Genomic DNA, 25,369 nt, shown 5'->3' with positions numbered 1-25,369 from the left:
ACTCACCTGTGCGCCGGTTCCTCAGACTGCCACGGTGGTTCTCCCCTCCTTCGCCCCTCTCTTCTTCCCACAGTACTGTATCCTCGTTCTGTTTCATATTAAATCAATAAGTTCACTACTAATCAATAAATTACAAGATTGTATCAGTTGGATTTTAAATGTGGCCATAGATTGTTAAATCAAATTTGAATGAACTAAAATTTAAAAAAATGTGGCAAAAGCACCTATTTCAAAATATGCAGTCTAGGAAGGCAAATCTCAGATTTATAGTAGTGAAAATGGTGGAGTAGCGTACCGTCGGGTCTCCTCCTGTCATCGTGTGACCATCCCCTCTCTCGTCTCGCCTCCCGGCTGCTCGGCCTTCTCGAATAGCTCCCCTCCCCGGACCAACTGAAATGCCATCCCGTGTGTTTACCATTTTAGTAAAGAAAAAGGACAAAAAATGATGCGTAAAGTAACCAAGCATTCCCAGATTGCAATAATGGATGGTGAAGTCAGTTCGAGTGCTTATCTGTATGAATCAATGTACTTATTATAACAATTAAAGTTTCTGAAATGCGATATATCCTACATACTTTGGATTACCTACTGAAATAGGCTATAAACAAATTGCTCCACTTATTGATACACTAACTTAAAGCAAAATAATAAAGCGCACTGTAAGTTCCCTCTAGAACAGCTGTTCCTAACCTGTGGTACGCATACCACCGGTGGTAGGCGAGTGGATAGTTGGTGGCATACAAAAAATATTCAGTAATGGCGGACATTACGTATATATTAACACATTGTAGTCGGGCGCTTCGAACAATAGACTCTAGCCTATAGCAGGTGTTTTTCGCGATTAGCGCAAAAATATATCGCTTTCTTAAAATTGACACAATTTCTAAACCAAATAATATTTTCGATTGAAATTTTCAAAGAAATCAAATATGACATTTGATCATCAAAAATAAATTAAAATCATAATTTTTAATTTAGTATTCCGTATTTCACAATTTTAGAAGCATTGTAAACTATAAAAAATAGTCTTCCCCTCCGAGGTATCATTCCCTATACAATGCTAATATATTCAAATAATAACATACCAAACAGTAAACAAAACAGTGCAATGGCTCAAACTAAACTTGAGATTGAGATCGCATAAAAACTCTAGATTTCTGGGGATGCCTTTACAAGCGACACACTAGCCAATCCGAACAAGACATCTCAAATAACGTCAACAGACTATCGCCTAGCACCCAGGTAGCAGATTACCCTTCAACGCGTTTTATTTCACGCTGATAACAAACCCATATATTGCCGTTTCCCGCCGATAACCGACAGTCGACAAAAACGGCATTTGCCGTGTCCCGCAGTTGACCGACAGTCCGCGAAAAATGGCAAATGCCGTGTCCCGTCGACAACGTGTTAATATCCAGATTTCGAACAAGTATTGTTTGCCGTGTCCCGCAGTTGACCGACAGTCCGCGAAAAACGGCAAATGCCGTGTCCCGTCGACAACGTGTTAATATCCAGATTTTGAACAAGTATTGTTTGCCGTGTCCCGCAGTTGACCGACAGTCCGCGAAAAACGGCAAATGCCGTGTCCCGTCGACAACGTGTTAATATCCAGATTTTGAACAAGTATTGTTCAATTTACAAAATGTTGTAAATAAATTATCTGGTCAAATTATAAGCTTAAATAATAAAAATGAAAATGGTATTTTCTGGCGTTTCTCATGTGTGTGATTATAATCCAGGATTCGGACTTCACATACTAATACAAGAGTTTCTGCTTAATAAAAAGCTTCTTTACATCTCACCAATAGATTTCTCTAGTGAAGTTCTAGTGATTCAAGAACAAGGTTTCTAAATTGGTTCATATATATAGAATTTCCAAGAATTTGAGTAGTGTGGTTGTCAATAATGGGTAGAATTGGTGAATGTTACACGTGTGTAAAGTGATCACTTAAACCAGCCTATGACGGTCGTCAGCCCCGTAAATGACCAGACTTCCATATTCTTCTTCATCTTGATGAGATGTCAAGAGATATATTTAATCGGTAATTTTTGGAAGAATTTGTCTCCGACGCATTTCATAAAAAAATTTAATTTAATTCTATGTATTTTTTTTAAATAAAAATTAGTTGTTAAATAAATACCTCTTTAAATGTCTTTTTTTTTTAATTTCGACAAGAAATGAGCTTCGGGGCCTTTTATTTAAAAAAAAAAAACATTGATATTTCAAGTTTAAATGTCTCATTTTCATGGGAAAAAATAAAAACTTTGGTACTTTTTTAAAAACTTAAATTTTGTTTTGGGAAATAAAGTCGCCCTATAAATTTTTTTATGCAAATATAATAACAAATTTCTCGAAATACTATCATTTTTATGAAGTGGTACAATTAAGTGTGATGTAGGTACTATTACCAAGTGGTATGCGAGCCATAAAAGGTTGGGAAACGCTGCTCCAGAAGGATAAAAAACTCTAATTAGAGCGTTTTTATGTACCTAATTCATATATCATTGCAAAGTAAAAGTTCATTCAATCAAATTATACCATAATAAGTGTCGAGTTGTGGTCCCGTGGTTAGCGTTGCGGACTCTTAAGTCTGTGAGTTCTCGGTTCGAACCCACTCTATCACAATTTGATTCCTATTTCTAATAATGAGCCGCTTAGGCTCACAGAAATAGTATGAAATTGAAATATTTGTTTAAATTATAAAAATGCAAATTTTTCTCTTTTCAAAAAAAAAAAAATTATAATAATTTTTTTTTGTCCCTCTTTGATTGTTTCATTATGTGATGAAAAAAAATCTTGAATGTAAACCGTCGTATTGTCATAAAAAAATTAACTAACCCAAGGGCAAATTGGGAATACATGATTAAAAAATTATACTAACTCATCATCATCATCTCTTGGTGAAACCCTTCTTCTGCGGTGACGTTCCCGCCCGCTGCCGGAGTCTCTCCTTTCCCTGGAGCCTCCAGAATCTCTCCTCTCTCTGGAACCGCCCGATTCATGCCTACAAATAAACAACAAATTTTAAATAATGGCATACCAAAATTATAAGAACCTTAGCCGTGTTGCGGATTATTGTTAGAACTGTGCATGTATTTTTTTACACTCCAATGCTGAAATCAACCACCGCACTAAACATAAAATGCAATTTTTTGCATAACCTCCTGGTTATAGATATAAAGACGGTAAACATTGTTACATTTCTTCTTATGGTTAGTAACAAAATCATTTTTAGCAATTATGGTGCCATTTTGGTCTTTATGATCTTCAGCCAGGAAGGACTTGATACAATTATTTAATCAACACATTGTTTTGAGTGTTGAAGAAGAAAACAATATTTAAGGGATGCAAGGGTTTGCCAATAATAAAATTCAATATTTCGATACATTGCTTTTTGTGGGGTAAAACTGTTAAAATTGTTAAAAAAATGGCTGGACAGTTCACATATGAAATTTTGAATAGTAAATTACTCAAAAATATTTATTTATGCGAAAAGGTTTTGTTTTAAAAAAATACATATAATTATCCACGACATAGGACGCAGAGAACATATTGTGAACCAGGCGATCGCCATAGATCTTCCTCAAAAAACATCTAGAGGAAGACCAAAGAATTCATGGATGCTACAGAAAGATAACATGATTTAAAGGCATGGCCTAGGTGATATTGGGCGTGTGTGCACTACACGGAATTTTACCATCCGGCACTTCAGTTAGCGTGATAAAACGATGATTGGCTTGTGCTTTTGTCCATCTTTCTTCGGATCGGTGCGTGAACACGTTGGGCGTAAATTCAATCCGGCTAAACTGTCCTAGTCGCTTTTATTTTTCAAAACCAGACTACCGGACGGTAAAATTCCGGGTAGTGCAAAAGCCCCCATTGTCGATGAAAGAAGGACCTACAATCTGAGGACGAGGAGAGCTGACCCCAACAGTCTACAAAGACAATAAGTTGGGATTGAACCAGGAAGAAGAAGAAGATATAATTATCTGAGTGGAAGTTATAGAGTCTTCTTGTTTGTTAAACACTTACATTCTGGCACTGAACTCAAGTTATTTTCATCTATTAATTTATAGGGCACATAATTATTATTCCTTCTTCTAACACTTATCCACACCCAATGGTGCATAGGGCACTGCATCATATAGAAGCAGTGTTATCTTGATAGTTGAATACAGGAAGGAGAGGTGATCAGCCTGCGCTTCAGGTACCAGTCCAGGGTCATATTAAATAAATATTAGGCTGAAAAACTACTAATACCTCTACCATGATAGCCTAGCACACTAACCACTACACCATTGAGGCTGTATTTAATTACATTAATAAATGAATTCAAAGGAATTTTTTCTTCCAACTGAACCATGGCATTTTAAAGTTTAACCATTTCGCTGCCAAGAGTGCGTAACGCGCTCTCCTTTGAGCTTGTCGCAAGCCAATATCAAATCCAATTAAAATGTATTTTTTATTAGAATATAATGATCCGCCTGCGTAGTGTAATGGTCAGCACGCTCGGCTACCGTTCTAGAGGTCCCGGGTTCGATTCCCAGGGGTGGTCAAATAAATACAAGTGATTTTTGCACTGTAATATTTATTCAATATTACCCTGGACGGGTTCCTGAAGCGGAGGGCTGATCACCTTTCCTTCATGTGTAAACTATCAAGATAACACTGCGTTTGTATGATGCAGTGCCCTATGCACCATTGGGGTGCGGATAAGGGTTTTTAATTTTTTTTAATTATATATAAAGAGAGATCTATTAGGAAGATCAAGAAATACTAAAATTTTACAATTTACCGATATTATAAAAGTTACAGTCATCTTTCTAAAAGCTTTCATTAGCAGTCAATATGCGTCTCTGATACAGGGCTACCAACTACAGTTTTTTTTAAATGACTTTGTATTTTTCCCTATTATTAATCCCTTTCTAATCTAAGATATCTGTAATAAATAAATTAATAAATATATATCACAGTTATATTCCACTATATTTATAAGTAAATGTGTTTTCTGTATCAAGATGTGACAACCCTGACATTTTGTGAATATTTAAAATATGTTTTTCTGAGCAAACGGCAGCTCAAATACCACACGGTGTATATATATATTGTAAGTTTTCATAATATCTTTAATATTTGTATACATATCTTTCCAAAAATTATACTTAAGTTTATTTTTGTTGAAAAAATCACGGCCTGCTGGATACGGCCATACCTTCAGGCATTGAATGGGTTAATAACCAGGTTTTGAATACAACAAATTGTACCTTTCTCTATGGTAAGATCGAGTATGTGGTACCGGGTCTCGGGGAGGTGGTGGTTCTTCATCCCACGGGGAAACATCACGAGAGGATGAAGATGTTTGACCTGAAATGAAGATAATCAAGAAATATTTCAAAGATCTCTTTTTTTTCTATTTCATTTGCCAAGTCATTTCCCAAGTCATTCTGTTACTTTATTCACAAAGTTATTACAGTAAAAAAAGTTTAAAAAAATACAATTCAAATTTTTGTAACTGAGATATTGTCAAGAAGTGACAATGACATTCTCAGAATAACTTTGAAATGGCAACTAGCATTGAAATAACCATATCATTGTTAACCTTTCCGGGAGTACAATAATTGATGTCTGATTTTCTCTGGAGAGTGGGTTACTTTTACATGAAAATTATTTTTCTTCAAAATCTATGTATTATGAAGATAGAAATTATGTAAAAAAATAAAACTCACCACCTCTTGGCTTTATTTTGTGACATTACATACAAATATCCAAATTGCTATATAAATAACAACTGACAGACAGACTTCAACGTTAATTAACGTCGATACTCCTTTGACGAAAATTAAAGGTTAAAATCATCCAATTTGCCTTAATCATTTTTGTGAAATTGTTTATTTTTTAATGATTTCAGTGGATAAGCAATATCAAACCCAAAGTGTCAAATATTTTAATATTTTGACTTATATTGTATATTTAGAATTATTTACTGCTTAAGTTTTTAGGAAGTAAAAATAATGATAAGCAAGCCAATTTTATATTCACTTTCTAAAAACTAGCAGCTAAATATTAAAAAATATAAAAAAATCATCTGTCCCATAAAATTTTACAGTTTGGATTCACAATTGTTCACCTTGTACCCACTGATTTGTCCATTGAAAACCAACCGTTAGAATAAATTACGTTACAAACAGAACTCAAAATGTCAGTGAAATTATGTACAATATTCATTATCTGTATATTTTTCCACTGCTGTGAATTGTCACTGGCCATAAACCGAACTGACCGATCAAAACAAGTTACACATAATAATCCTGGCCAACAGGGACTATCTATATTTTGGTTTCAGTACCATGCTAATTTCAAGAGAAAACTTTAATATTGGAAAATAGAGAAGTGGGGAAGAGATCTGTTAAATCTATTTATATGCAACTTGTATTTTATACCCATCCTTGTTGAGCCAACATTGATGGAAAGCATTAAGAAAAGGAACTATGTATTAACACATTGTTGTCGGGCAGTTTTTTCATTAACCCCAACCCTTATACTCAGACAGTCTGCTGCCCGACCCTCAGTATACTAATCGCAAGTAACAAGCAAGTTTTTAAAAAAAAAAAATTGTTTTCTGTTAGTCAAGTATTTGTAGTTAATATTATTTAACACTTTTATTCTAATTTTACTTCTTAAAATATCTAATGTATTCCTGTCGGTGCCCTTTACTATGACCTAAATTATACTGTTTACCCACAGACAGGCCATGCCTTGTAGGATCTTTTTTTTGTATTTATATTTTATATATTTTTTTGAATTTGTATTTATATTATGTTGTAAAGTGCAAAAGGATTTAAAATAAAGAAAAAAAAACACAAATCCAATTCCGATTTGTACAATTTTTTTCGGTGTCCCTTGCGCTGTACCAAAAGTAAGTGAATAGAAGGCTTATAAGCGCCTCCTGCTCTCTACTAACAGTGTGTAAAAGACACTTTTAAGCGTTTCCCGCAAACAATGTGTTAAGGAAAAAAATATATAACTCACGAGTATGCCACATCTGCATATTCCTCCTCGTCCTCCTGTGATGTTGGGGAGGGGGGGACTCCTCAGAGGACCAGGGAGAGCCCCCTCCGCCCCCGGCACTGCCCCCGCCGCCCCCCTTCAGCAGGACCCACGCGTCGCGGCTGTGTCTTCCCGCACTGCCTGACTCCACACCTCCTACAAAATAACAAGGAGAAATGATAGCCAGAGTAATCCGACTATCCGCCGACTATCTATTAGAGTTATCCGCCTCTGAAGTGTAATTGTCAGCATGCTCGGCTACCGTTCTGGAGGTCCAGGGTTCGATTCCCAGGGGGGGGTCAAATAAATGTAAGTGATTTGTTCACTCTAATAAGCGGAGGGCTGATCACCTTTCCTTCATGCGCTAAACATCAAGGTAACACTGCGTTTATATGAGCAGTGCCCTATGCACCATGGGGTGCGGATAAGGGTTTGAACGAATCTGACTATGGCAGTGCCTCATAAGTAAATGTACCTGATGTAAAAGTTATCCTGGGTTTCATCAAGTAAATATTAATAGCCAATACAATAGGGTATTGAGTGACAATAGATTATAAACCGGCAGATATTTTATAATCTTCTTCCCACTGAAGATTCGAGGAATGTTTGGACTGACTAGTTGTGTTACTGGACTGACTAGAACAAGTGAATCTTTACTTGAGGGAGGAGAACTGGCTAGCCAGCTCTTCCACCTATCCATTTTTTACATATAACTGAGTGAGCCACTTCTGGAAATAGCTTCCGAGAGGTGCAAAGCTAGCTAACACAATTTTGGACACTAAAAATACAGTGGATATTTTTTTTACCTGTAAGTACAATCTCGGGAGAAGATCCGCTCGCAATATCGCTAATGGATCCGGACACCATCGCTTGCGGGGCCGTCAGCTGTGCGGGAGACTTCCTGGCCGGTAAGGGGGCTTTATCGGGGCTTTTAGCAGTTTCTTTGGCCACCATGGGTGATTTTCTAAAGGCGTCATCCGCCGTCGCCAAGGATAACGAATTGTCAATGCAGTCGAAGAAATCGGAATGGTCGAAACCGTCCGATTTCTCGTCCGACTTTTTTCTTTCTTTAGGAACTTGAAGCGGCGCACTCAACTCCGGTTCGTCGGGTAAGTCGGCACTCAGCGGTCTCGGGGCTTCGTCCAGCGTGGACAAGTCTCTCAGGGCTGCGTACCTGTCGGAATTGGATTTGGTACTTTTGTTCTCGCTCTCTTTATTTTTAATATCCGAGGCGGCCGTCACGTCGATGTCGGGCGTCGGAGACAGACTAGTTTTGTGTAAACTGCTGATGACACTTTTTAATTCTTCTAATTTAGAGTTCGGGGCTGTCGATTTGTTTTGAGGATTCGGCGAATGGTAGGAGTCGAATCTGATGTCAGAAAACGGTTTGGACGCTTCCTTCACGGGTCCCGGTGTCGGGTCACGCGGTATCTCCGGTTGGGAACTCAAGGAGTCGGGTTCTTCTTGGTTGGGAGCTGTAATTTCATCGGGCAGGCTTTTGAATTCTTCTATTTCTCTGAACACGGCGTATCGGTCGTAGGAAGGTTTGCTGTCGAAATTATCAAAGTTGGCTACGAACGCGTCTGAAGAGTCGGCGCCGAAGTTGTCTTCGAAGTTAGCCTGAAATTTTTCTGGTTTCTCGAGCGTGTGAGGGGGACGCTCCGCTACTTTGGGGGGTCTGTCGACAGTCTCATTGTGCAAGTACTCTCTCAGGTGGCCGGTGAGCTGGACGATGGTCATGCGGGAGAGCACGTCGGCCGGCATGCGCAGACGTAGCGCGAGCTCGTCGATCCCGCAGGCCAGCAGCTGCGCCAGGGTGATGTCCAGCGAGGGGGAGGGGGAGGGCGAGGGGGGCGCGCGGCGCGGCGGCAGGTACTCGCCGTTGTCGCTGCCCGGCTCCCAGGAGGGAGCCGCGGGGCGGCGGCGGGCGGGCAGCGGCAGCGGCGGGCCCGCCTCTGAGCGCTCCACGCCGCGCTCCACCGGCTTCTTGGGGGGCAGTGGCGGCGGGGGGGAGGGGGAAGGCTGGATCGGGGGCTTGCTGGACTGCGGACGTTGGCGAATACTAGACTTGCTATCCGTCGATGGCTGAAAGAAACATTTGGATTTTTATTTGTAAAAAGTAAACAATAATATAAAAAGAAAAAATACAATTCTCTTACAGATAGTTAAAATGGGAGGATTTAGAAAAACAGGGTTAAATATTCATAGACTAGGCTATATGGTTATGATGAATACATTTATATCATCACCATTTCCTACTTGGAACTATAGTATGTTAGACGACAGACATGGCTCATCTTGTAATATTTTACAAGATGAGCCATGTTGCGTTGTCTACTATTATGACTAGTATCTCTCCTCCAGATTAACACTGTAATATGATATGTGGCGGTAGTAGGGGTAACGGATGAAGAATAAAAATGAATATTTTATAAATAGATTTCTATTCTCACCTGTCTAAGTAACCTGGGAGACTTGTTGGTTTCCGGAGGCAACGAGACTTGCAGCGGGGCGATCTCAGATTGTAAGGAAGAGAACAGCGTCGGCATAGAAACTGGAAAGTCGATTCTCATCTTGGTCTCTTGGTAAAACGGCAACGGGGCGGGCTCTGATATTTTAAACTTAGTTTCTACTGTGTCATGGTCCTTGGTGCCGGTGAAGGGGTCTTCGCGGAGAGATTCGGCAAACGGGTCCGTATTGTCAAAAGGGTCCGTCTCGGCGAAAGGGTCCGAAGTGAACAAGGAAGGGATGATTGGGAATATTTGCGGCTCTGGCTGCTTTCCTATGCTGACCGACCCGCCGGATTGCCTGCCCACGAAGGTGAGGTAGTCCGGTTTGGGTGCGGCCTCGTACGCGGGTTTGGGCAGCGAGGGGGGCTGCTTGGGCTCCGGGGCGGCGGGTTTGGGCGGCGAGTCGGTGCTCACGAGGTCCTTGAGCACCTTCTTGGGCGGATTTTTCAGCTCCTGGAAGAAGTGCTTCTTGTCTATGTAGGGTTTGCTGCGCCCGGTGCCCAGGGGGTCTAGCTCCGTGAACACGTCGAATAAGTTGGAATTTGACGCAGATTCTGATGGGATCTGCAAACAAAGAAAATGTTGAAAATTATAAGAGAAAAGAGATATGACACCTGATGGTGTTTATACACATTTACAAATAATTGATTAAATAATAAACATTTCTTCCTTCTTAATAAGCATAATTCCACTACATATTTCTTAAAATCTATTGTGACAAGTGTTTAGATGCATTCCGCATCATCGGTGTTAGAAAATGATGCGGAATGCATGGAAACACATGTCACAATAGATTTTAATAAATATGTAGTGGTATTTACCAAATAAAACATAAATTAAAAACGAATAGATATTACCACAAAGTGACTGCCGAATCAATTAATGTAGTTATACCCGAGGGCCAGATATTGTATTTAAAGTAAAATAGTAGAATCCTAACCAGTTCCTAGTTTCAGATAACGACTACTAAAATATCTTATGTTGGAATAATACTCATATTGTACCCATTTAGGTAAAACAGACAAATGCTAGATTGTAGTATGTGGTAGTGACCATTATTGATCAATAAACATTCATATTGTTAACACATTTAGGGCGGGTATTTTACATAAATTGTAAATATTTATTGAAAAAAATTCTCCAAGAGACTCACCACCAAGCCACGTTTTTTTATTGTTTTTATCTATTTTAACCTAATATACACAAAAAAAAAATACTATTTTACAATTTTTATAGAAATAACTTTCGATCATTTACCCATTCTTTTATTTTTTGGTCCATATTTTATTTTGACCTCTTACCTCCGTCGGCAACAAATTAAAAATGTTTGCATCGATTTATTGAAGTGTTCCACTCCCATATTTAATTTTTAATTCTTGGGACTATCAAACCTTCATTGTGGATAAATTGTGTATCATGGTTGTGTACTAGAACATTTCTATATTTTTTTTTAGTTTGTTGTTCAACGATGATACTCATCCACAATGTTCCACGTACCGGAAGTAACATTATGTGTTTATACATATATCAAATTTGGATTGATCTACAGGCGAAATCACCATTCTCAGAGCTGTCATTTTGCTGGACTGAGAATCGTGGTCATGGTGGATTCTCTTCAGATTGACGGAAGGCTCATGAAGAAGAAGAAGAAGAGAAATGTGATCATGGTGGATTCTACAACATTTTGAATGTGTCCAAATACTTGTTCACAATAATCCAGGATTCGGACCTCACATACTAATAAAAGAGTTTCTGCTCAGTAAAAAGCTACTTTTCATCTCACCAATAGATGTCTCTAGCGAAGTTCTAGTGATTCAAGAATGTTTCGAAATTGGTTCATATACATAGAACTTCCAAGAATTTGAGTAGTGTGGTTATCAATAATAGGTAGAATTGGTGAATATTACACGTGTGTATAGTGATCACTTAAACCAGCCTATGACGGTCGTCAGCCCCGTAAATGCCCAGACTTCCATATCTTCTTCACTTTGATGAGATGTCAAAAAATAATATGGTGGATTCTCTTCCAGAGCGGGAGGATCGTCCACAGGCGAGTTCACCATTCTCAGGGCTATTATTTTTCTTCACTAAGAATCTCATCTTCACTTTTGCCCAGAGCAGCCGTGTACTAAGCTTTGAGAATAGGTGTCTGCGGAGAATTTTAGGCGTGCGGTGGTTTGACTTTGTGAGGAATGAAGAGATGAGGCGTAGGACGCAGCAAATCTTGGTCACAACTGTCGTCAAGAAAAGGCGATTCAGTTGGCTTGGCCATGTACTCCGCATGCCTCCTGAGAGCCTCAATCAAGCTTGCCTCTTTTACAAGGCATCAGGTTCGCGCCGCCCAGTACGACCACTGCTGACAATTTGTCGGCAGTTCTCGTCAGAACTTCATGACGCGGATCTGACTTGGGAAGATGCAAGGGAGCTGGCAGCCGACAGAAAAGCCTGGAGACAGTTTGTGGACTCCGTATGCTCCACCTAGGGAGCGGATATGGTTTAATTAAAGAATCTCTCACTCACTCGGGTCTCGGCGAGAGCAGGTGGCGGCGATGGCGGTGGGCGCTCCAGCAGTGGCGGGCTGGGCTGGGCGGGGGGCGGCTGCGGGAAGGGGAAGTGCGAGGGGCGCGCGGCAGCCGTGGCCTGCCCGCTGCCCGAGCAGCTGGACGGGGGCGCGGGGCTGAAGGGGGAGCCGCCCTCGCTGGCGGCGCAGGAGCGCGAGCCCCGCGTGCTGCTGGGCGGCGGGGGCAGGAAGCCCTATATATGACAAAAGTCAACTCGTTAGCAGGACCACTTTAATCCGAATACCTCTGCAATCTGAATGCTCACTCCTCCCTTAAATACATGCCTAGAATGGGCCGACTAAGTGGATATTCCAAGTGGAAATTAAGAGACAAAGCTTTTTACTTGTCATGAAATAAATCTCGACCAAATAAAATTTTTAAGTTATTAAAAAAAGTTTTAATAAATACACTTCACAACATAGTTGTTTTATTTGATACCCTACATACCCTACAGATTCTCTGTACTGTAATCCAAACGCTCCTTGGGCACGTTGTGAGTGGAAAAGTGTACAATGTGTGTGATTGATAGCCTGGAGATGAAGATCCCCCACACAATGGACCGATCAAGATAAGACAGCAGCAGCTACGTGCAGCACAGTCAAAGTAAGATAAAGTCAAGTCAAGATAACTAGAAAAGAGTTATTGCTTCCACGAGGGTTACAACCCTAAGTAACGAGGACTAAGATGGAGAAGAAGAGAGAGTTATGAACCCATAAATTTCCATTTTTATTCAAAATTTCAGAGTTCTTTTTATGGTCCGATGCGTCTTATCATTCAGAAAATACGATATATAATAAAACTACCGGAGCACTCACCGGAGTGTTGGTGAAGGAGTCCCCAAAGGGGTCGGTGGGTGGCGTGAGCCTCTCCATCTGGTGGAGGCCCCTCTGCAGCGAGCTCAGCTCTTGCTCCAGGTCCACCAGCTCGGCCACGGCGCCCCCGCCGCCCCCCGCGCTCGCCCCCTGCGCTGACCCGCCTGCCCCCTGCACCGACCCGCCCTCCGCGCCCGCCCCCTCCTTGCGCCCTGCACGCCCCCGGCTCGACACGCTGCCGTCTGTGCTGATATGTGCCTGGGAACAATTAAAACTCCATTGTAATTATCTTCCTTGTACCCTTATAATCCAGATTCCGGGCTCTATGGTGCAATTAACTGACTAACTCTATGATGCAATTGTTGACTGCCAACTAAGAGATAACTCTTAGCGCCGACTACGAGTTGTCTCTTACTGTGTTTACTTGCCATATTCGTGCAGTTACGATACAATCCGTAGTATATCAGTGCTAATATGGATACATGGCTTTTGGGAAGAGAACAAAAAATCAATGCTGGCATGAACAGAACAGAAAATAAATTAATAAATGGACAGAAAATATATTTATACAAAATTTATACAAAATCAAGAAGTAAAAGAATATTTTTACTAAATATGATTAAATGAAATTGGCATTTTAGACCGGAATTCGAAAATTGCCATGGCAGTCAATGTGTTAACATTTCCGGGAGTATGAACTTAAATGAACCCCCCTGCATATTTTCTTCAAAAAAAGTATCGACGTTAATGAACGTCGAAGTCCATCTGTCAGTTGGTATGATGTAACTTGTATAGCAATAACATCTGTAGATATTTGTGCGTTATTTGTCATAAAATAAAACTTGGTGAGGTGAAATGGTGAAGTTTTTTTTATTTTATTTTTTATTACTTTTACATAATTTCTATTTTCACAATACATAGATTTTTTTTCATGTATAAAGAACCCACTCCCCAGAAAGAGTCGGACATCAATTATTGTACTCCCGGAAAGGTTAAAACTTTAAAAACCTATTGTAAAAGATATTGATGATATGTAATGTTTGCGCAAATAAGCAGTTGCATCATAATATTATTTATGAAAAATATTTGGTAAAATCATGTTTCAAATTCAACACAATAATATAAAAAAAAATTGAGAGAAAAGACAAATTATACACACCTTGGAAGTATCGAGCGCTGCTGTGGAGATGTACCGAGATGCTAAGGTTATAGTTTTTCCTTCCAATTGTTGTTTTGCTAATTCTATTTCTTTCTTCTTTAATTCAAACACTACTTGGAATAAATCACGCATGGCTATTACAACCTGTAAAGCAAACAAAATAATGTAACCCCAATCAACGTAACAAACATTTTAACCGTCAATTTACAATTATTATCACAAAGTTACACATCATCAATTACACCATACATATAACAAATATCTAAGAATTATTATATTACAAATAAATATAATCATAGTGGTCAAATTTGTTATCGAGTAAAGCAGATTATACACTTACAAAAATTAATAATAATAAAACCTTATCCGCACCCTAATGGTGCATAGGGCACTGTGTCATATAAACGCAGTGTTATCTTGATCGTTTACACATGAAGGAAAGGTGATCAGCCCTCCGCTTCGGGTACCAGTCCAGGGTAATATTGAATAAATATGACAGTGAAACAATCACTTATATTTATTTTACCCCCCTTGGGAATCAAACCCGGGACCTCCAGAACGGTAGCTGAGCGTGCTGACCATATTAGCAGATTATACACTTACAAAAATTACTAAATTAAAAAAGTTTTAAATTGAGTTTTTACTGAAAGTTTTTGAAGAATATAGATTATTCTTCACACTAAAATAACAACCCTATAAGTTGGAATTATCCTCTTTACTGGAAAAGCTAAACATATCATCACCCTCTCTACAAATGAGCTAATTATGTTATCCCGTCCTAAGCACATAGCACTAGAGATTCTTTATTGGATTTCCGCTCGGCTCTCGTGAGTTTCGATAATGTATGTTCTACACAGATACTCTCTGTTTCAATTATTACAATATATCTCAGCAAACTATATAGGGAGTATAGAATGCAATACTGTATCTTTACATTCTTTACATAAGACAGGTGTGTATTTTTTATGATTGATTATTTGTATTATTACTATAATACAACTATGAATAATGACTGATTATTCATACTTGTAATATAGTAATATATTATTTTATAATATATTTCTAATTTCATGTTTTTGCAAAACTAAGCACAGCAATTTTATTTATTATCCATGAAATAATTACAATTTAACCAGGTAATATTTTTAAAGTTCTATCACACTTATTGGAAAACACTGTACATCTACTAAGACTTATTTTGAACTATATAATTCCCTACCTTTTAAACCTTTTAATCATAATACCCTACCAAAGCTTACAATTTTTATCAATTTTGTTTTCCTTTATAAAATTATAATAAAAAAAAAAAAATATATATATATATGTATATATATATTATACATATATATATACATATATATATATATATATATATATATATATATATATATATATATATATATATATATATATATATATATATATATATATATATATATATATATATATATATATAGATATATATATATATATATAGATATATATATATATATATATATATATATATATATATATATATATATATATATATATATATATATATATATATATATATATGTATATATATATATATATATATATATTATTCAAGGCATACCTCACCCATAAAACTTCTGGTTTAAGTACCTGACTAGCGGCTTTATCAGTTTTTATACCGAAAAATCTATGCCCAGTATCCGGGGAACCAAAAATATATCCGAAAGCTCTCGAGTCACTCATGTCTTGTGCGATGAAGGATATCTTATGCACGGGATGGTGGTACAATGAATCCTGAAAATAACAACAACAAAAAAAACATGAATACAATTATCGCTAAAATGTAAAACATACGTAAACACTCATGAATAAAAGGTCACAATATCCATACTAATTGAAAACAAATGTTTATTTTCACAATTGGCGGGAATCAAACCCACAGTGGTAGTTTTACATTTGAGGAGTCTACCCAAATACTTCGCAAGGCGCCTGTCTACAATCAACTGAACGAAGTTAAAAAAAAATATGTATATTGATTTAAAAAAATAGATGATTTTTATCAGTAGATACACATAAAGTAATAATATTAACTGTAAGTTAGTGAATTAGTATGCAAGTTGCCTTAAGGATCAATGCTTTCCTGGTGTCAAAAATGTTCTGCATTTCACCAAGCCACCTTGTCATATATCTCTAATACTAATAAAACTATCAAATCTAACTAGTCATGATTACCGAAAAGTTTCCCAATGCCAACTCGCTCATTCGGCGCAACAATAGCATAATTACACTTTTAGAAATATTACAAAAGATGCATTCAGCAATGTAGCATCAGAAATGGCGCCATTTTACTCAATTCTACAATGACACTCGTGCCATCTCTCAGTATTTCAACACAAAATCAGTTTTGTCGATATTTCTCCCGATGTAAATAGACTTTCTGCACAATTTGACATATTTAACTTGTTCTAAAAAAAGTGTAATTATGTCATTGTTGCACCAAATGAGCGTAATGTGATATTTTAAGTGATGGGAATAGACCGTATTCCGTAGAGAATATGTGCCTAAAATTCTCCTAACACCAAATGTGATATTTTGAGTGAGGGTAATAGACCGTGTTCAGTAGAAAATATTAGTCTAAAACTCTCCTAACACAAAATGTGATATTATGGGTGATGGGAATAGGCCGTGTTCAATAGAGAATATTTGCCCAAAATTCTCCTAGCACAAAATGTGATATTTCGAGTAATGGGAACAGATCGTATATAGTAGAGAATATGTGCCCATTTTTTAATTTAAGTTTTACTTAGTTAATACCACTATTTCTTATTTCACTAAATCTATTATGACACGCGTTTCGGTGCATTCCACATCATTTTCCAACACCGTATGTGAAGCTAATTCTAAATTTTAGAGTTTTAGCTTGGGACGTTGAAGGTTGAAGAGGAGGTAGGGGCTGATTTAGATTTTAAGAAATAGTGGTATTTTCTAAGTAAAACTTTTTTTTATTCACGGTCGTAGCCAATTTGTACATAATAAATATAATACATGTTATAATTGTTGTATGAAATAATAATCTCTTTTAAGTATATTAAAGAAAGATGAACATATAAGATAAGGAATTATACATCAGCGAGACTAATTTTTGGAATTTCTAAATTCAGTCACATCACCCCACTACTTCACAAACTCCACTGGTTACGCTTTCCCGAAAGGGTTGAGTATAAACTGTGCCTACTCATGTATAAATCAATACACAATATGGCTCCAGAGTATCTTAAGGAGCTGTGTATTCCAGATGAATTGGTTGATAGACGTCTCACGCTTCGATCGGCTACAACATCTGCAATGGGCAAAGTGATCTTACCAGCTCGCAACCAACGCACTAAATTTGGCGAGCGTGCCTTTGCTGTTGCGGGACCGACGGCGTGGAATGCTCTTCCACCAATGGTTAGAAATAGTGAGAGTGAGATGATCTTTAGAAAAAGACTAAAAACGCATTTGTTTGCTAAATCATTTCCACCATAATATTTTCCCCAATTCATTCACAGTGAAGCGCCCTTGAGGTATTTTTTTACGAAAATGGCGCTATATAAGTTATCCAAATTCATTATTATTATTATTTATCAGCCTGAAGTATTGTAAATATTCTTAATTTGTTGTTAGCAAGTGACATGTTCCATGTGGTCCGCGAAATCATTGCCGATTAAATTAAAAATGGATAGATTTTAGCACAAAGTGATTGCCGAATCAATGAATGAAAATATGCGCCTACCCCAGTCTTCTCGTCTCTCAGTCGCAGGCCGTCGATGGCTACGTGCACGGAGATGCGCTGCTTGTGCTCGCCGGCGGCGCGGATGGCCATCTTCAGGTCGGCCAGCGCCTCCTGGCACATGCGGTCCCCGCGCGCCTCGCCCACCTCCAGGATCCCGATCAGCTTGGCCTTGAAGGCCACGCCCTCTCCCAGGAAGCGAGACGGCTCGTTCTTGTCTGGGGGACAGGCTCGGTTACAAGGGCAAGGGCGGGCGAGAAATCAACCTCTCCACTGGCATCTTGTGCCGCCGCATACAAAGATATGGTAGAGATTAAATTTCAACCCTGCTGATGCCAGATAACAAGGCTGAACAAGGCCATGACACCACCAAACAATAGGTAATGCACATAAAGAAAAATATTAAGAGACCAAAAATCTTGCGTTTTTTCATTATCAGTTATACAAAGTTAACAGCACTATTCAAGTCAAATCAAATGTCTTACCAATGTATTTCAAAATATGATTAAAATTAAGCTGAATTTGTTGAAAACTTAACTGCCATTCTTAAAATCTATTGTGACATGTCACTCACTCCTTTTAACAACGTCATATATTAAAAAACTTGATTTTTCAGGAGATCATTTTAAAGTTTATAAATATAATACAATGTATTAAAAATAAATATCAAGCCACTTATTGAACTTTTTACTGTGCAACAGATCTTTTTAGGTAAAACCTGAATGTTTTTTCTCCATTTGAAAAATATTTGGTTTACTTAAAAAAATAATGAAACAATACCTTTTCTTCAAAAAGCAAAAACTACACTTTCTGCCCTGTAGCGGGTAAATATTAAGTTAAAAATATGCCACTTTTGCAGGGATATAGTACATTTTTTGGGCATTCTGAAAACATGCACAACTGAAAATTGACAATTTTTGATATATGACGTTGTTGAAAGGAGTGAGCGATGTGTTTCGATGCATTTCCACATCAACACCGTATGTGAAGCTAAGTCTAAATTTTAGGGTTGTGTCCTTGGTAGATAAAAAATGGATAGATATTACCACAAAGTGACTCCCGAATCAATTAATGAAAACACATTTAAATATACTATATCATAATCTGTATTGACATTTATAGATGGCTCTCTTTGAAGGCTAACCTGTTTACTGCTAACCTGCATTGCAGTCTAAATTTCATGTGTAATATATAGTACCAATATGTATCAATCAATAAGTACTACAATATGTTTTTACTTAATATGCACTTTTGTACATATCAAGTAAATTCAAGCATTAAAGAACACCTTAAATAAAAGAAGAAAAAATAATCTATAGACCCATTTTATAAGGGTTTTGGTTGGAAACATATTATTAATTTTTCTTCAAACAGTTTAGCCTTCAAAGAGTACCATCTATAAATGTCAATAGAGATTATGATAAAGTATATTTAAATGTATTTTCATTAATTGATTCGTCAGTCACTTGTGGTAAACTGCAGAAAATGCACACCCTTTTATGGTCTCCTAATATTACAATGGAAATTTACAGCCTTTACTTTGGATAAAGTTTGATTTATCAGTCCAAGAGTCTTATTTAAATAACTGCCCTGCAAAGTCTTGAAATGTCTATTCTACCATCAGAAAACTGTGGCAGTAGTACATATTCTAAATATGGCTAATTCAAAATAAATATAACAATATACAAGATCCAGTGGTTTCAACAAAACAATTCAATCAAAAAATTCCAAGACTTTTAACAGCTATTTTATGTATTCAAATACAAAAGCGGTTTTTATCTTTAATTTATAAAAATTGTTTCGTTCGTGCATTGATATGAACTGCATAATGTATATTTTTTTAATTTTAAAATTATTTCTTATGTGGTGCATAATACTTTTTACAGCACTCGTAAAATTTCAGCACCTAAATTACTTCTACGAGTGGCTAATTATTAATAAGCTATTAATAAGAGATTTTTCATGAAAAAATAACAGTGTTTAAAAAAATATTAGGTGTCTGCAGACAATGGCTAAGAAGACTTTATAATAAGCACCAAAATTCATGCATTTTAAAAATTAGTTTTATATATTACTTTAAAAAAAATATTTAATTTTGCATAAATTTTACAGTTGCGTTTTACCAGAATATCACTTTTTTTTTTAAAACTAGTAAAATCGTCGTTTGTACTAAAGTGGCCTTTATTTGACATTGATATTAACAAAATAAAAACGGTCACCTTCAACATAAACTAAGCAATCAAACAAAAAAACCAAATGAATATCTTGCATTGTATTTTCAACTGTGTATTTTATTTAATTTTTTAAGCTTGAACATCAAGACATCAAATAACGACAGTGGAAAAAGCATATAAGTGAGCGGAATATTTTATTCTAAAGAGAATATATTTTTTTAAATGAAAAAGCGTACTCGATTTTGCGCACATAATGTTTAACAACTAATAATACAAATGTAGTTCACTGTCAATTGTTTACTATAGCAATTTATACATTCATCCATGATAATGATTGCTTAATATCAAAACGATATATTTCCTAAACTTTGTGTATGAGAGATATATAATTTTTATATCAATCGTCAATATCTGAAGATACCTTCTATTGGTATGAAAAGTTAAAATGCAAAAATAAACAAATTAGAGTGCACTTTAAAAAACTACAATAATATAACTAACTAACTAACCATCACGCCGCTTCCCCGCAGGGGTAGGCAGAGAGAATAGAGCGCCACACCACTCTGTCCCTGCAAACATTCCTCGCCTCTTCCACGTTCATGCATCTCCTCATACATACCCGCCGATTGTTACGACTCCTAACCTGACCACTTTCAAGTATTTGGCATACCTGATCGTGCCATGTTTTTCTCGGTCTTCCTCTGCTTCTTTTCCCGCTAACATTCGCCTCATAAATTTGTTTTACCGTTCTTTCCTCACTCATTCGTTCTACATGTCCAAACCATCTCAACACACCTTTCTTAATTTTATCGATAATGCTTATCTCAGCTTTGCATTCCTTCCTTATTTCACTATTCGCACATCTATCATACATCGTTTTGCTACACATTCTTCTGAGAGATCGCATTTCGACTGCATTCAGTCTACTTTCATCCTTCTTTTGCCAACTCCATGTTTCACTTCCATACATTAGAGTTGGAACCAGGACTCCGTTGTGCACTGCCAGTTTAGCTTCCGCTGATAGGTTTTTATTTGCTATAACTGATTTCAGTGCACCATACACCTACAATAATATTATTTTGAATATTGTTTTTATTCACTCAAATGTTAATTTATTTTACCAAATATAGGGCAATTGTCAAAAATCTTGGAAATAATTCATAAATTTGATATACCTTTAACAGAAAATTATCAATTATTGCAAAAGATTGCGTAAACGTAGAACAGGGCTACTTGAACTTTGATGTGTTACTTGAGCCCAGTACAAAAAATAATTAAATCTGTATTTGGTCTACAATAATGAACATATCGACATGATTTATTATTTTCCTGACAGGTGACACTTATTGTCACGACACTTCGATCAATACCACGATCTAAATATCTTTTTTGTACTGGGCTCAAGTAACACATCAAAGTTCAAGATAAATCAATTGGTTTCTTTAGACTATCACAAATTACAATTACATTGCATATATCATCATATTACTGGCAACAACAACAACAACAACAAAAATAGTAAATTTTATACATATTATATTATTTTTTACTGTTGCTTTTCTTCTACTTTTATATTGTATATATTGTATTATGTTGTTTTATATGTTATTATATGTTAATACAAAAATTAAAAAGATAAGTAAATAACTTTCTATTGTAAACAATTTCATGTCAAAATAAACATTTATTGTTGTGTTTACAATTACTTATTGTTTTTGAGTGTGACCTTTAAATAATTGCTTTTTTTAAGTCAAAATATTCAAAATTGATTGAAATTTGCCAGTAATAGGACCATATGTTGTGATACCATAGCATACATATAACCAAGAGTGATAAAGAAGTAGAAGCATGAAAATTGAAGCGCAGATAATGGAGATCGAATTATCTGGAATGATGGAAATGTGATGCGTGCAACCAAAAAGAAAAGCCTCCACCAATATTGCATGCGTTATTCCAAAACAGTGATCGTAAAACACCAATTAAAAGCGCCAAATAAAAACAGATTTTGCATAATCATAAAAACAAAATAAATCTTTATCCGTATAAAAACAAAACACAAAAGTGAACAAAACTTTGTCGAAGAGTTATTTCCAAAATTGAAGTGGAAGAACTCACCAAAGGGTCGTAAAAGGTGTTGGAAATGGCAGACTTGCATTCTTATTTTTTGTTTTCCTATCCTTTCCAGCCTTTTATCTTTTCACATTACTTCTTCATAATATAGTTCCAATCACTAACCTGGCAAGTGCATTGAAAGTTGTTTTCAGTTATGGACACGGTATTCAGGGAATTTCTACTCAACATGGTAACAATGTGGTTGTCTAATGTCAATTCCAACTAAGCGCCCGCAATCAAAAGCAGAAATGTGTTTATTAAAGAGGGGTCAGAGCAAAAAGTTACTTTTTTCAAATGGAAATCACAGCATCATCCAAAAGAAATAATGGGATCGAGCAATACAGGTCAATCGTAAAAAGGTGAACGTTTCAACCCGCAAATGGAAAATTAATACGAGAAACTCCCAAAATTAAAAATATAATATATTGTATAGTAGTGTTCCGCAAACTTTTTCTATTCAAGGTACACCTACCAAATTAAGAAATTTCTGAGGTGCATATTTACCATATTATGGTAACATTTTTAACATATTATGTTTAATGCGAAATGTGAGCCTACTTAACTGAGCACAGAAAATCAAAATTTGTAGCAACTGTGTTATTTTCACAAAACTAGACTTTTTTCCGCGGCACACCAACTAATCACCACGGTACACCAGTGTGCCGCGGCACACACTTTGCGGAACAATGTTTTATAGTATTCTTAAATGGTACAGTATATCATTGGTGAAATGAATAACATTGTGTGTACATTTAGTTACTTGATTATTTGAAAGTACATTTAATAAATATAACAATTTTTTGTGATCATTAGGGGGTAGTCTAACTCCAGATTTTCATGATTCCAATCCAGTTGGGTGAATAATTCTTACCCTAATTTTGTAAATAGACAATTCAAGATGCCAGCTAATGCAAAAGCGTAGGTGTTCTGAAAATATGAGTTAGAATAACTACCGATACCCCTTCGAAGTATCACAAAAGAATGGTTGTTGTATTTAATTCGTGCAAGTTTAGTTTCCAGATTTTAGCAGCTGGGCTGATTGAGTATGATACTATATGTAAACAAAACAATACTATCTTCTTCATAATACAAAAATATTATGATCCAAAAAAAACGAATTTTTAATATTCCAGGATGAAGTAAAACTCCCAAAATTGTGGCATGAAATTTTCACCTTTTTGTGAGAGAATTAATGACATTAGGTACTTATCATTCTTGCATAAGGCATACCTATTAAAAAGGAAATTATATGTTTATTGTTTCAAAAATAAATTTCATGAGACCTTAGTCCTCTATTAAGCCAGTTATCAATAAGCGACATGTGATTTTTTATTATTGAATGTGCACTATTTTTTAAAGTTTATATTGTACTGCAAAATTCGTTATTGAATACTACATACATCATCAGGTCAATCATTTTAATACGTAAAGAAAATTAAATTCAACTAGTTATTATTTTAGAAAAACGTTTCAAACGTCAGTAAAATGCTACAAAATGAGATCTCTAAAGGAGAACATTATCAAATTTGGAATAGTGTAGTTATGACGATATCTATGTATTATCGCGTACATGTTATTTACAAAACAAAAATTATTTTAAAATATACTTTTCAAAACATTTAATTATTTGTTGTATACAGGTAATGGAGCAATTAAAAAAATACATACATATTAACAAAATTTAACCATTTCGTATATGTATATGGCAATTTCCCGCGCAATATTTTCACGAACGAAATTCGTATTCGGCAAGTACAACCTTCAACAACAAATAAAAATCGGGTAGGTACTGTACTGTACCTATATATTTATCCAAATAAAACTCTGTTAATCTCTATTGGAATATTGGGTTTAGTGAATTTTTAATCGGTAGATGCTTTAGCGAAATATGGTCTAACCTGTCACCAATCAAAGAAAAGTAAGCTCAAACAGATGCAATTTCTATTATGATAACAATTCCCAAATAATAGAGTTTTAACATTAATTCCAGGTTTTGCATGCGCCTAGCAAAATTTGATAGAATTGCTGCACGAAATATTAAGAGCTTAGAAAATTAATGTATACTTTAAAAATGCAGGCTTCAGGAAAAATCTTAACATAACCGCGAAAAAGAAAATGCTACCAATAAAGATACAAGAAAACAATAATTCACCATAGATAAAAAAAACTAAATATTTTGACCGAAAAAAAATTTCAAAAAAAGAACGTGAGCTTATTCGAACAACACGAAAGGAAAAAATATAACGTAATTATTTTAAACTATGCTTGATTTTCGCGCACTATTTTTCTGAATATAATTTTGTAATAAACACTATTTTAAGATGTAGAATGAAAAAAATGTGCGTTCGCAATTGTGTGGGAAGGCGTTAAGAATGATTTCATTTATCTAATGACAAAAATAGAGATTAAGGTCATTTTCCACGGCACGAAATTTAAATACAACGCGTCGGTAACGTATCGAATTCCCAATATGAAAACACGCCCACGTTTCTTCGATTTTGAAGCCCTACTGGCGACAAGAACACAGAGAATCATATTACTCCATACTACGAGTGTGTACAAACATTTATGTACAAACGCTTGAATACAAGTTTATTTTTAAACGAGATATTTTTTTTATCAAAGAAATCATTTCCATTGTAAATTAACACGACCTATTTCCCTGAACAAAGAGAGTGGCAAACATTTAAAAAGAAATATAAGATAACGTATATGTAATTTATTTTGTAAATAAAAATTATAAATGAAATCATCGGATTTTCATAAACATAAATTCATTCATTCTTCAAACCCTTGTCCGCACCTCAATGGTGCATAGGGCACTGCATCAGATAAACGCAGTGTTTCTTGATCGTTAACACATTAAGGAAAGGTGATCAGCCCTCCGCTTTACATACCAGTCCAGGGTAATATTGAATAAATATTAGTGAAAAAATCACGTATATTTATTTGAACCCCCCCCTGGGAATCGAACCTGATACCTCCAGAGCGGTAGCCTAGCGTGCTGACCATTACACTACGGAGGCGGACAATATTCCAAAGATAAAAAGTATCCAAAAATAGATTTGTTAATATGTGTATTATATTAAACCCGATATTATTATAAATTAATTGAATAAATTCCTTATAGTGTGCGGACAGTATAGTCTTCAAGTAATATTTTACGAGTTGATAGATATGAGTATTATATTAATATGTGTATTATATTAAACCCGATATTATTATAAATTAATTGAATAAATTCCTTA

At 36.1% G+C, this 25,369-nt stretch overlaps 1 protein-coding gene across 9 annotated transcripts in view; it reads right to left on the bottom strand.

Annotated features, from left to right (window-relative positions):
• Dab (DAB adaptor protein) overlaps positions 1-25,369 on the bottom strand; it is a 44,665-nt gene that overhangs the window by 1,627 nt on the left and 17,669 nt on the right. For 2 of the 9 annotated variants that reach the window (XM_088263230.1, XM_088263223.1), the window contains exons 2-13: positions 17,839-18,053; positions 15,717-15,860; positions 14,091-14,234; positions 12,935-13,189; positions 12,079-12,312; positions 9,502-10,122; positions 7,855-9,133; positions 7,031-7,204; positions 5,266-5,365; positions 2,883-3,005; positions 296-390; positions 7-88 (exon numbers count right to left, since the gene is read on the bottom strand). In XM_088263230.1, coding sequence (XP_088119356.1) covers positions 7-88; positions 296-390; positions 2,883-3,005; positions 5,266-5,365; positions 7,031-7,204; positions 7,855-9,133; positions 9,502-10,122; positions 12,079-12,312; positions 12,935-13,189; positions 14,091-14,234; positions 15,717-15,860; positions 17,839-18,053 — 3,466 coding nt within the window. The other 7 variants (XM_088263227.1, XM_088263228.1, XM_088263229.1 and 4 more) reach the window with 7 other exon arrangements.

This window comes from Brachycentrus maculatus, unplaced genomic scaffold (assembly GCF_059751285.1).
Source record: "Brachycentrus maculatus isolate JH-2025_06_01 unplaced genomic scaffold, ASM5975128v1 h1tg000197l, whole genome shotgun sequence".
NCBI lineage: Eukaryota > Metazoa > Arthropoda > Insecta > Trichoptera > Brachycentridae > Brachycentrus > Brachycentrus maculatus.
This window is presented reverse-complemented; position numbering and strand designations above follow the sequence as displayed.